The sequence below is a fragment of the Phocoena sinus genome, chromosome X (assembly GCF_008692025.1).
Source record: "Phocoena sinus isolate mPhoSin1 chromosome X, mPhoSin1.pri, whole genome shotgun sequence".
Classification (NCBI taxonomy): domain Eukaryota; kingdom Metazoa; phylum Chordata; class Mammalia; order Artiodactyla; family Phocoenidae; genus Phocoena; species Phocoena sinus.
Genome location: NC_045784.1, coordinates 15,573,914 through 15,588,279, shown reverse-complemented (window position 1 = coordinate 15,588,279; position 14,366 = coordinate 15,573,914). Strand labels below are relative to the sequence as shown.

Here is a 14,366-nt window from a genome sequence, read left to right as displayed (position 1 = left end):
GAAGAAAAGGCTTACTTGACCAGCATGAACCTAATTTTCTGCTTGTATTTTCTTATACTCCTTACTGCAAAGTACATATGTAAAACAGACTTATAGATACGACATATAAATGCACTGTCATTTTAACTCTAACACTACATGCTGAGGAAGAAGTAGTTTAAAAGGGTAAAAAGGAATTAACCACATCAGCGTGCAGAGGAGCCTTTATGCAACATCTGTAGCAGTTGATATTTTAAAGTTTGGCCTGAAGCTTTGGTTTAAAAGAGCATTTTATTCCCCAGGCTGCATGTGAGTCACCTCTGTAAGCAGAGGTCATATGCCAGGCATGCACAATGCAGGTCACAGTCAAGTTGCAGGGAACTCTAAGGGTGTCTGATCTTCTCTTTGAACAGCGGCTGCTGCATGTTCCTGCTGTCCTCCTTTGGCACGTCCGTCTGTCCATCCCATGTAGTGTAGCTGTACTGGGATGGAGAACTTATGCTGAGCCAATACACCCTTTCGTATCATCAACTCCACTCATGATAACCCCCACAGACACAGAGGAAGGACAGAAATCACATTAACTCTAATGGATCAATTGGCATGGGAGCAGAGAAGGCAATATTTCATGTTAAAGGAGTTTTTATAATAGCTTTAGATTTAACCAGGAAATTCTAACCATCATGTTTACATATGTATATACAAGGAACGACATAGGTTCATAATCCCTTATCCGCATTCCAAAAACCAAAAAAAAAAAAAAAAAAAAAAAAAATCAGTCTAAAAATTGAATACTTTTTCTAACTTTACGGCAAATCTCTTTAGAGGCAAATCCTGAACTAATACGATACCACTGACAATCTTTGTTTATCCTACTTAGTATGAATATTCATATATTGTGCTGTAGAAATAATACCTGATTACAGGATGCTAAAGTGACATGCCATATTTCCATTCTAAAATCTAAAAGTTATGAATTCTAGAATACATTTGGCCCCAAGGTTTTGAGTAATGGTCAGAATCCTAGCTTGAAAGTCTAAGCTGTGTAACCCTCAAGTTCAGGCATGTCTGGGAAGGTAGAAAATAGTTTGGGGACAGGGAGGAGAAAGATGAAGATGCCTTCAAGGAAGAAATGTTTCCTAAGCAAGATACACAAGAGAAAAGAACCTAAATGGGGCCAAAGTGGGAGGGGAGATCCTAAATGCAGTACCAGGAGTACTTCTCAGATTACGGTCGCACCTCCTAGTGCGGGATCTTAGTTCCCAGACCAGGGATTGAACCCGGGCCCGGCAGTGAAAGCGCCAAGTCCTAACTACTGGACCGCCAGGGAATTCCCCTAATCCCCACTCAAACTGAGTTTAAAGTAAAGAGACTATAACAAAACCATGGGCTTTGGAGTAGCCCCAGAATATCTGTAACAAACAGACAACAAAGTCAACACTCCTTTGTGAAATGGTTACACAAGGGAAATATTCTCCCTACTTCAAGAAAACTGTTGGAGAATGCTGGAGCACAGATTAGGAAAGGAGAGAGGTACTACCTATCAGAAGGCAGGAAGCAGCAGTAGCAAAGGCTGACAGTAGCATAGGCAGTAAACCAGCCCAGCCCACATCAGGGGGGTCAACTGGGAACTGGGTACTCACAGGGCCCATGTCAGAGCATGAAACAGGGGGGCCACCTGGCAGTAGGGGCAATGTGTGTGACATGATTAGGGGACTTCCCGAAGTGGCTGAGAAGGCTTGTGGGGGGGGGGGGGGGATAAATGTCCAGCTGTTCTGCACATTGGGGCTGGACCAGAGAAGTAGTATTTTGTAACTGTCAGAACTGCTAAATCTAGGGAAGCTAAAAGTCTTCAGTCTTATGAAGAAGGTTAACCTGCTTCTCTGCGGTCCCATCTGCGTTACTCCCAAGGTTAGGGTAATCAACCTAAAATCCACCTGTCTCTAAGATCTGCCACACAGATCTCAATATGAAGCAAATAAAATTACTTCTAATAAGGAAGTAATTCAGCAAGAGACAACTATGCTACTCATGACCTGATCCTTGTCTGCATTTCCATCCCCATCTCATGCCCTTCTCTCCCTCCCTCACGTTAGTCTTTCGGTTCCCAAAATAGCCCCAAACTTTATTTTTCAACCTTAGGGCCTTTGAGCTTGTTCCCTCTGCCGAGAACTCTCATTATACTACCAGACTCTTTACAGGGACGGCTCCTTCAGGCTGCAGTTTAAATGTCACTTGATCACTAAACCAAAGCAAGCCTCCATCCCCATGCTAATCCGAGAGCTCTAGGAGGACAGGTCTAAGTTCTTCTTGCTGTTCAACAACGAACACCCAACCACCTAGGACCGGACCCGGCACAGAGGGGATCAATAAATACTTCCTACACGAATGCCTTCACTGGTGTCATGAGGAAATCCTTGCCCATATGTGGCTAGCTCTTATTCCCTTAAAACATGGGAAGTAGCAATGTGATAGCAAACAATAGGCACTTTGCCCTCTCAGTTTTGAGGACACTGCTTTCAATCTTCTCTCTCCAGAACTTTGAAAGGGCAGCTTTTCAGACAGTTAAGACAAACTGAATTTATTTTCCCCTATTCACCTCTGCCCCGATAGTCTTCTACAATATGTGATTATAAAAAATGGAGGCTCCAGAAAACCGATTGCACCAAGAGTCAAGAACACATATATATTCGGTCATTAGAACATCCCTAAGCTATGCTGGAGCTGGTTACAAATAAATGGTGCAACAAAGTCAAAGGTAAATAAAGTTGGAATACCTTTTCTAATCAAAAGCTTGGTGAATTCTTGGCACTGAAAAAAGGGAGCTTTGTATCATTAGCAACTTGTGGTAGTTTCACCTTGCTAACAGATAAAGCCGAATGGCCAAAGCAGAATGGCTATCGTAGAAGGAACGTTGGAGTAGGATCTGGGAGACCTAGATTTTGGACCCTTCTAACCAGCTAACACTGTAACATGTGATTTTGGGCAAGCCATTTAACTTTTCATTCATAAAATAACTAAATGGGCACTCCTCTGCACCCACACGTGTACCCTAAAAAGTCCCAGGGCCTTTTCCAAATCTAATAATCCATGATTTCTCTTCATTAAAATTTCATTGATTATGAGCCTAAACCTCATTGAATTTATATCATTTGAATCTATACTGACTTTGCTAAACAATGGCTAGAGAGGAAAAGGGAAACGAATCTTCAAAAAGAAGCTCACAAAATCACTTAGCATGCAGAGCCAAAACCACCTCATTTGAGCAGCTCATCCTGTTTAGGAAATGAAGGCTCCTGTAATTTATGTCAGTCATAGTTGTTAAAAGTTGAGGTAAGCACTTCGGCCCTAATATTGTAATGAATGGGAACAGGTAGAAAGTGGAGTTATTAATTCCCTAAGTGCAAGCAAAATGCACACTCCTCATTATTTGGAAATCCTATCATTTTGCTCCTCTGAGTACTTTTAAGGTTCCTGGCCTACCCCCTGTACTTTATAATGAAAATTGTGGCACTAAATGATCAGATGATCGGGAAAAGGAATGAACATTCCACTTACAAATGCTTCTCTCCTCAGAGGTTCAGAAAGTAGCAAAGCTGCTGAGTGAGCCAGTTTTTTAAAGGTGGAAGCACAGCCCACTTAAAGGGGGCGCAAACACCCCTGCCTTTCAGTTGAAATAATCTCATGGCTTTTTATTTAGGCTAGGCTCCTCCAGTTCACAAATGAAGAAACCAAGTCTAGAAAGAATAACTTTCTCAGGGTAAGTGAAGGGAATGTCACACCGAGTAGAACACAGGGACGGAGGCGCCTTGGTGTAAGGCAGTGAGTGAGCTTTGGAGAGTGAGTCAGAACACCCAAGTCGGAACACCCAAGTCTAGACTCTGCTTCTGCTTAACTATGTGGCAAAGCAGCATGGTGTGGGTGGAAGAAAAACTCAATGAAGATCCTGGGGTCTGTGTCTTAGTCTCAGTTAATCACATACTAGCTGTGGTTCCTCAGCTGTAAACCAGAGTTAGGGTTCTACTAGATGATGCTGAAGGTTCCACCATGTGATTCCTGCTTATGTGCATGCTGATGGACCTGGTCATCAATTACCATGGAGGGTGTTTAGCTTAGTACAGGCAGCAATTATGACAAAGTTATATAAATTCTATTGAGTGATGACTAAATGGTATGGTAGAAAAAGGACATTAAGTTAAAAAAAAAAAAAAAACTAACCTATTTCTAAGCTTTCCAGTAAGGCTGCAAGTTAACACACCTAAAAAGCAAGAAGGGAGATTCAAAGTAAAAGAAAACAATTTTTAAGAATAAAGATCACAGGAGCAAAAGAAATGCAAAGATAAGTGACGAAAAGAGAAAAATCTACAGATGAGCAGAAACTCTTCTGTAAAACTATTTTTAAAGAACTGTGGGCTTAGAAAAGAAATCCAGAAATAACTATAACCTACTTTATGAAATCACAAACCAGACATTCTTGTATAGCCAAAGAGGCTCTCCATAATGGACCTTTCAACAGGTACAATGTGGGGAAAAGTCAAGCCATCCTTGCACAAAACCATAAGGGTGCCATTTTTGAGTGTGGTTGCCCTGACTGAAGAAGGAACGTCAACAGGAGGGCAAGTAACATGGCCAGGGGGTTTTGAGTGGTGGTGCTGCTGTCATATATACCAAAAATGATGAGAAAACTTAAATTTTCAGAGATGAAGGCCAGGTAAAGCACAATGGAAATGTATTAAACCATGAAAGGTGCAAAATGTTCACCAAATCTTAGGAGAATCCCTGAAGTTTGAAAGAGATCCATTTTGGTCATTAAAAAGAAGTGTGGGGAAATCATGACTAGCCAGAATGCTCAAGCTTAGTTAACTGATTTCTCTATTTAACCAAGGTTTGCAAAGTTTGTCTCAAAGCCTCTCTTACAGAGAAATCCGGTTCTTAAATTTAAAGATTATGAACCCTTGTTTTCTACACATATACAAAATAAGAGACCAGAGTTCCCCTGATCCCGAGATCAGGATAGAGCTTTCTAGTGTCTGGGTAAAAATAAGGATGAAATAAACTGGAGCAAAGAACAGATGATCAATTAAACATTTTCTCATGATTAAGAACAAAGATGTCCATTCCAAGGTAAAATATTTATCTATAGAAACATAAGCAGCAGCAGGATATGAAATGCAAGCAATTTTATTTGATATAAAAGCAAAGACACAACCTAAATTCCATGTTAACCATGGATTACAACACAGCTCCCTGAGAGTCAGCCTCCTTGCCATGTACGGAGGCCCAGTGACAAGTGGGGAGGATCCCTCCTCATCCCATCACCCATACATTCAGGAAGGACTGAAAAGTTCAAATAATCAGAAGGTGTTATCACATCAGAAGATCCAAATGTTTGTCAAATATAAATTTTAGACCACAGGACTTCTTCAATTAAAGGTTAAACAGTGTTTTTTTTTCTTGCTGGTCCAAAGCTATCTAATCTATATCAGTGTTCTTGGATTATTTAAAAAATTGAGGACGGTAGACACTGGCACACGCATGTACGTGAAAATGATGATCCAATAGTGATAGAAGACTATCATCTGAACATCAAATCTCATTGTACAAGACTGGAATTATAGGAAAGGTAGGAGGATTAGGCTAAATTTATTATTATACATAGTCTGAAAAGTACCTTTTAACTAAATAATCTCTAGTATCTTTTTGGTCTGTGGTCATTTTTCTCTTCTCAGAAAAATCCAAATATGTACTGAGCAGAATTAATTCTATGGAGACTTCTGGTCGGTTAGGTATTTATTAGTTAATGTTTCTCTGTGGGAATTTACATTAATAGACAAATTTATAATACTATCATTCAGGATATCATTAAGAATTCGTTATGTGAGACTCCACATTTGTGATGATGCATAAAGAAGCAAAAGTCATCAAAACAAGAAAATATTAACAAATGAAGTGATCTCAAATAAAACTGTCATCACTCAAATATTCCTTCCTTTTAACAGGTGTTGATTCCCACCAGTGTGTCAGTCTTTCAGGGAAAATCATAGGCACAGACACTGATAAATGATCTGATGGTGTTATATCAGCTAACAACTGGAGAATAAAAAATGAACAAAGATGAAGACAAAAAAACATGAACATACAAAAACCAAGTGAAGAGTGACAAAGTCTTTTGTATATTTTTAATGACCTTCTTTTTATTGTGAAAGTCATTCACTGACCTAGCCTACAATTTTACTGTAAAAATTGCCCCACCCTGCCAAAAGATAACAATTGATTCTTTTTTCTAAGAAACAGTACATAGTTGCTATTATAATCTAAATTGTGTTAACTGTAAGATAAACTTATTTTTATAATTTTAGTTTCATTTTTTCAACTTAAACTCCCGATCTAACTTTTTATTTACTATGAAATTTTGGTTTCCATTTTAAATAGTAATCTATTGTCCTGGGATAATAAGGACTTCTTGAACTAAATAGTGGTCTACCTTAAAATGTTGTTTAAAAAATGTTTCATGCAAATTTGTGCATACATATGAATTTAACAAGAAAACAGGACATTATCATAATCTTTTAAAGCTAACAGGAGGTAATATATACTCATAAAATATTCCTTGATATAATCAGCATAAGAATACTTGATTAGCTTGAACGTGGGTCAGACCAATTTCAGATCCTATTTCAGTTTAACAATGCTTTCACAGGATTATTTCATTACCTTCACGAAGATTTTTAAACATTGGATTTGGAAAAGTCACTATCAAAATATCAAAAGAATATATTCAGAGTAACTAATAAAAGAAACTCATGAGAGCTATATGACAATAAGGGCAATATTATCATGAAACTGTATTTTTTATTATAATTAGCCTGACTAAAATTTAAGATGATAAACTGATATAGAATTAAGTGGTTTACATAGGGGTTGAATGGACATCCTCACCTATACTAGACTATCTATGTATACTTCACACTCCAAAAGGGTGTTTACCACACATTTTCCCTAACTTTCCATTAAGCATGATACTACTCTGGCAGGAGGAAAAGGGTAAAGACAGAAAAGATTGTGTGAGATCTCCCAGGGAGAACTGGAAACAATAGGAAAGCGTGCCTAGAATAGGCTTGGAACTAAAAAGTTATGAATAATTGGATATGTTTTTAGATTCTATTGCTGAAATATTTAGGAAGCGTCCCTCTAGAAGTATGTATAGGTGCGCTTACAAAGCTGTCCATCTGCAAAGTGGGTGGGTGATGCGGCTGCATGCCTGTGAGGTATGGCAACTGATAATGGTCCAGCAGAGATGAGGGCAGAGTGGATTCATGTTCTGTCAGCTCAGTGAAATAAAAACTGATCAAATGTATCCTATAATGTTTAGACTATCCAAACACCCCTGGGATGCCAAAGCTAGAAACAATCTCTCTCACCTCAAAATTATACAAAGTCGTTCAGCCACTGACCGCTTTCTACTCTGTTTTACTGCTTTTTATTTACAGGTCTTAATTCTGTTAATAGGTCAGAAGCTTCTTGCAAGTATCCGGATCTGATTTACTACCTTCACTGTTCTTATAGCACCTGGCTCAGTGCTCAATGAATTTCTTTTTCTTTTCTTTCTTTTTTGGCCGCACCACAAGGCATGTGGGATCTTAGTTCCCCTGATCAGGGATCGAACCCGAACCCCCTGCAGTGGAAGTGCAGAGTCTTAATTGCTGGACAACCAGGGAAGTCCCCAGTGCTCAATGAATTTTAACAGATACACTATTGATTGCCAGTCTGAAGGTACTGTAATTCAGGGACTAATATATTGTTTAATTGAAGCTAAGAATTGGTATTCATAGGATAGAGGTTGTGAAGAATTGGGTATTTAGTTTTCTTAAAAACAGCAATGACATACATGGCCTAGATTGCACTGCTTTTCAAAAATTTGATGACAATTATTTTTGGTGGTAGCTGATGGTTGACAATGTGCCTTACAAGATGAATGCACAGCCAGAAGTCTTTATATACAGGCAAAGGTCATGCTTTGATCTACTGTTGCAACCAGTCTTTTTAGTAGATCACCGTTCGTCTCCTGGCCACCTGCAGCTAGCCCAAAGCCACTGCTCAAACAGCTTATTTCCAATGGTCTCCTAGGGGGTTGGCCTAGGGCTATCGCTTCCCATTAGACTACGGGTACACGATTGGAAGCAGGGCTTTTTTGGGTTTTGTTTTTAAAGAACAAGCTAAAGTATTTTTTTGTTGCCTTCTCCTTAAGGCTGCCAAGCCAATGCTAAAATTCCTGGCTGACGTGCTTATGCTCCACCATAACCAGCACATCAGAGCTGGGTTACATCAAATACTACTGCATCTACCCCAGGAGTTGTTAGCAAGGCCCTTTTGTTATTTAATGTTTGCTAAGTCTCTAAGGTAGGGGTGATGAAACTTCACAAATACAGAGGTTGGTGTCTTACATCACAGTCACTGTGTGCTGATGAAGGTAGGCTATGAATGCCTATTGTCACACTTCCAATTAAATATGAAGGTTGATGCTATGGTGGGGCCTCTTACTCCTGCAGCACTTGTTTTCAAATGGCAGGTTGTGACTCATTAGTGGTGACATCAAAGTATTTCATGCCAAAATAGGCACTTATATGAGCAAGGAAGAACAGAAAATGGAGAACCTCACATTAGTAAAATAAGTAATTTTGTGAAACTTTTGCTTCAGTTATATATATGACATTATGTATGAGGATACTGTGTAGGAGGTAAAAAATACTTCTGCTGTGGGATCTCTGTCAAAAAACAAAAATTGAAAAAATGCTGCCTAGAGCTTCTTAAAGGCCATCCATGTGCGTCTTTGTGGTCAGTTTTTCTACTTGGCTGTATCTGGATGGCCAAGAGTCTGGATTTAAAACCTAATGGCCTAATGAAATGCTTTATTTATTTTTTCTTTTGTACATTACTTTTTTTTGGTGCATTATTTTTTGTTGTTGTTAATCCTTTATTTTAAACTTTCTTGCCCAGGATAGGGTAATTTTAATACTCCATTTGAAATGGTTTGGATGTGTGACCAAAGCCTCGAAGTATGGTATTTCTTCTTGAAAAGCTTTTATTTTCCCATGAGTTATCCTAAATATAAAACCATTCCCTCTGTACTGTTTACATACCACTTATCTTTATATTTCTAGCTAACTAGGAAGCAGAGATTGCAGTAACCAATATTGAAACCTTTAACATAGCACTTGCTACTTGTGTGAACCCAGGAAGTATTTACTTCAAGTAAGTTTTATTATTTTAAACTGTTAGTATTTAGAAACAGTGTAAATAGCATGTCTTCTATCCAGTATTTGAAGCAAGATTTCCAGTGTTGACTGTCCCTTAAAACACAAGATGAATTTTCTGATATCATGAGATTTGAAAAGATTCACACGGGAGGAACTAAATGTTTCAAAGCAAAGCATGATGATAATTAAGATATATTTACTGAGACTGAGATTGTAAAATCTGAGGAACACAGTCTAATCAGCTAGATTTCATCTCTTCCATATTCTATTCACAAAAACTAAATATAAAAAGAAAAAGTATATATATACCTTCACTGTCCTTGAATTTCTTGATTGCCACAATTTCATGCGTTTCCTGCAAAGGAAAAGAGGCAGAAGAAAAGTCATTCTCCAGTGTTTTTCAAACTGGGAATCCCAACTGTCTGGGGGTACATTGTGAGACAGAGTAGCAAGAACCCAGAGATTAAAAAATAAATCCTCCTCTTTCCCAGTCCCTCATTTCTCAGTTCCAAAATTCTCTTTCTTACTACCCTGCAGGCATTGTCAGGGAAGGAAAAGGAGAAGGGGGAGGGGCTGGGGGACGAAGAGCAGATTTGGCAATAGAATATGGATGAACCAGCAGTGTCAATGTCTTGAGACTACGCAAAAGTGCCAGGATGGCTGACAATAGACTGGCATCTATACTGCCCTCTGAAACCCAGGGACACATTTAATTGGGTTTCTAAGACCAGAGAAAAGGCTTCTATAATACTTGGTAGTTGCTGGTAGCAGAATACCTCTTCCAAGTCTCCTCCCTTCACTTACCTCTTCCTAACAAACCTATCTAGTTGTTCACTAGCTCTTCCCCATTGATAGCCATTTCATATCCAAAGTGAGATAAACATTTGCCACCAAATACCAATCACCAACTTTCCCCTGCCTTTGTTTAGCTCTCCTGAACTAGCAGAAGTAGTTGGTGAGAAGAACCCTATTTTAAACTAAAAACATCACAAATCCTTTCTTTTGTGGCTGGAAGACAAGAAAATAAGGGCTGGGAAGGAAATGAAAATGCTAAAGATTAAGTATAACTAGGCTAAATAATTCATGTAAGATATTCTAGTCTATGAAAGGAATAAAAAAGCTTTTGGTAAAGTAATATATAGATTCTTCAAAGGCAACATGTCATATACAAAGGTCTTCTGAATGATTCAGGCCTGTTCTTTTTTACTCGAAGTGGGTATACTTTCAGATCTGTAAGAGCAAATCTTTTATAAAACTTTGTCCCTGCATCAAAGCAAAGACTTGAAAAACAGACACAATACGAGGCAATAACAGGGTACAAAATCATTAACTTATTAAAAATATATACTTTTCTCCTAGATTCCTTACAAAAGCAAAGAGAATCAAATAAGTAGGGGGGAAAAAAAGAAATTTTAAAAAAGCTACCATTTCAGTCATTATGCTGAAAGACAAACTCTGAGTCGTAACTGTATCTGTAAATCAAACCCTGTTTCTCACCTGCCCGTTGAAAAAAGAAGAAAATACCAGCTTTCATATGTGTGTTACAGGGGAAAAAGTATCTGAAAGTGCTATAGGCTATTGAGGAAAAAGATTCTTAATAAGGTTATTATGTTTTTGTTTTTAAGGGAGGAATAGAATTGTAGAGTACAGAGAGCTTTGGGGATACAATTCATTTGTACATCAGCAGACCTTCTGACTTAAACTCAGCCACCCAGGTACTTTCTGATATTGTAACTGTTTCATTACTGAGAAGGAATAACTGCAAAGTCAAAGTGATGTGGAGGATGATCACCTAGAATATTAGTATATGTAGTACCAGGTAACTCTGCTACGTATGCTACTCTCTCTTAATACACTGACACTGTTTTCTTACCCTGCTCCTTTACAAATGGCTCTAGCTAGCAACCCACCTGTGGCGTAAGAGAAAGTACAAAGCCCTATGAAGAAACTGCTCACAGCGCAGAGAAAGGGGCAACAGGATTGCATCCAGGAAGAGAGGAGGACTGCCCACATTTCAACTGAGTGTTTTCCAGGTACCATTTCATCCTATATTGCACATTTTTTATTTTTTTATGGTACGCAGGCCTCTCACTGTTGTGGCCTCTCCCGTTGCGGAGCACAGGCTCCGGACGCACAGGCTCAGCGGCCATGGCTCACGGGCCCAGCTGCTTCACGGCATGTGGGATCTTCCCGGACCGGGGCACAAACCCGCGTCCCCTGCATCAGCAGGCGGACTCTCAACCACTGCGCCACCAGGGAAGCCCTATTGCACATTTTTTAAATGGCATCCTAAGTGTTAAAACTTTGCCTGATTTTATAAAAGGTCTTGCTTAGGTCAAAACTGTCCACTGATATGACTACATATTTAAATTTATGACTACCATCTTGAAGAAAGAAATTCATCAGATTTTTTTTCTCCTGGCATCTCATAAATAGAATTTACAGTATAAAACAGTTGCCCGAAGGGGGGTCAAATAAGATGAAATGTTTATTCTTTTATTTATCCTTTCACCAATACCATGAAAATCCTCTTTCTCCTCAACACTCACACACAGACACATACACACTCAATATGGTTTATACATTTACTTATACAACAAAGCCAAACAGACGGAAGTTTTCTACATAAAATCCAATGTTTGGTGGAAAACACATGCAATCGAGGGCAGAAGATGCTGGAAAAAATGTAACATTTTACTTTTATTCAAACTACTTATAAAAATAATACAAACTCACATAAAAGAACATAAAGGGGTATAAGAGTATAAGAGGAGCATAAAAAGAAATAAAAAACTATATAACCCTTCCGAATAACATCTTGGTATATTTTCTTCCAGTAAATTTTTCTCAAATTGGAAGAATTTGAGAACACATATATTGTGCTGTATGTTGCTTTTATTTCATTTGATATTGTATAAGGAACATCTGACCTGTCATTAAATAATTTTTAAAACCACCATTTTTAATGGATGGTTATTTAACCAGTCTATCAATGAACATACTTCAACATCTGCATCTTCATTTCCATAAAGTAAATTCTGTAACTGATATAACTGGGTTAAAGGGTATGAACGGTAAAGGCTCCTAATACTGCCAAACTGATATCCAAAAATATATCATTTTACAGTTCCCTTCAGCAGCATGAGAACCCACGCTACAACCATAGCCAACACTAAATACAATCATTAAAAAAATCTTTAGACACCAATGAGATCAAAGGTTTGCTTCTATGAACTGGTAAGTGAAATAAGGTGTACTAAGCTTAATGTTTTCCTTACTGATTCATGAATGTGAACTTGTTGACAAATTTTGTTACAAATATTTTCCCCAGATTGTTGTGGACATGGAATTATTTAGGGTGCTGTTGTTATTGTTGCTGAACATAGTTTATTATTATATAGTCAAATTTATTGATACATGCCTTTGTTATTAGGTGCACAACTTTTGTCCTCAGACTCCTTACTTAGCTTGTATATAATTAATATTCATCCACATTTACCTGTCTCGATATTTCAATGATTTAATCTTGTTCCTTAAGTCTTTATTCACTTGTAATTTATTTTAATATGCTATATGGTGAGGGAATCTGAATTTAAATTTCTAAAAACGGAACCAATTTTCCCAATATCTTTTACCATGGATTTTTAGTTCTGTTGCATCTTAGCATCCTTCTATACATACTCTAGATTTTCTTTCAGAGCTTTTTAATCTAGTCTATACTATTGACCTGTTGATTCTTATGCCAGAACCAGTTTAAATGACTGTGACCTTAAACTGTTTAAAATTACTCTGGGGTTACTGACCCTGATGCTTCTTATATCATTTTGTTAAATAAATTTATTATTGAGAATAGGTTTTGGCTGCTATATTTAATTTGTAATTACACACACATGAGCTATTATATTTAGTCTCTATTTCTTTTTCTTTGTTGTTATCCTCTTGCTATATTTGACCTCTCTTTTTTTGGCCACGTTTTGCAGCATGTTGGATCTTATTTCCCTGGCCAGGGATGGAACCTGTGCCCCCTGCAATGGAAGTGTGGAGTCTTAACCACTGCACTGCCAAGGAAGTCACCTATATTTGACCTTTTTGTTAATGTATAATGTCCTTGTCTCTTGTAACCTTTTAAAAAAAATTGAAGTCTATTTTGTCTGATAATATATAACATAATCACTTGTTCTCTTTTGGTTACTATTTCTGTGGAATATCTCTTTCCATTCTCCCACTTCAACCTTTTTGTCTCTTTGGATCTAAAGTGAGTCTTTCATAGACAGCATATAGTTGGATCATGTTTATGTTTATTATTTCTAAAATTTTTACTGAAGTATAGTCGATTTACAATGTTGTGTCAATTTCTGCTGTACCGCAAAGTGATTCAGTTTTACATATATACGCTTTTTCATATTCTCTTCCATTATGGTTTATCACAGGATATTGAATATAGTTCCCTGTACTATACGGTAGGACCTTGTTGTTTATCCACCCTATATACAATAGTTTGCATCTGTTAATCCCAAGCTCCCAATCCTTCCTTTCCCTACCCCTCTCCCCCTTGGCAACCACATGCCTGTTCTCTATATCTCTGAGTCTGGATCATTTGAAAAAAATTTTTTATTGAAATATAGTTGATTTACACTGCTGTGTTAGTTACAGGTGTATAGTCTCTATCTCTTTACATATTTCCTACCGTGGTTTTTCACATATTTGAGTGTTCAATTTGCATTAAGTTTTTGCTCAGCCACTATTCATCTTTGGATGGCTTTCTGAGTAAGTATCCTATTTTCCAGGTCTTTACATATATCTGAAAGTCCTCACACGTGAATGGCAACTTGGAAGGCACAAAATTCTCAGGAAGACAACCTCATGTTCTCCACCATCCTCAGGGTCACTGTAAGGTTGTGTGTCCTGCAAAGCCCTGGAAAGTGCCATTCACATCATAGATGTCTCAGGTTTGCATGTTTATTAAAGCAACTTTCCAGTAGTTAGGAGTAAAGTGTCTTGTAACAAAATCCATACACTAAGATACTTTTCCAAGAAGAAGAAAATGAAGGGAATTCCCTGGCAGTCCAGTGGTTAGGACTCCGCACTTTCACTGCTGAGGGCCCAGGTTCAGTCCCTGGTCAGGGAACT

The 14,366-nt window shown here is 38.0% G+C and overlaps 1 protein-coding gene across 4 annotated transcripts in view; it reads right to left on the bottom strand.

The window, feature by feature from the left end:
- CDKL5 (cyclin dependent kinase like 5) overlaps positions 1 to 14,366 on the bottom strand; it is a 185,226-nt gene that overhangs the window by 61,738 nt on the left and 109,122 nt on the right. For all 4 annotated transcript variants that reach the window (XR_004347996.1, XM_032619344.1, XM_032619345.1 and 1 more), the window contains one exon: positions 9,546 to 9,591. Coding sequence is in view for 2 of the 4 variants with exons in the window: in XM_032619344.1 (XP_032475235.1) it covers positions 9,546 to 9,591 (46 nt within the window). In the remaining 2 variants the exon portion in view is untranslated. The remainder of the gene's footprint in view (positions 1 to 9,545; positions 9,592 to 14,366) is intronic.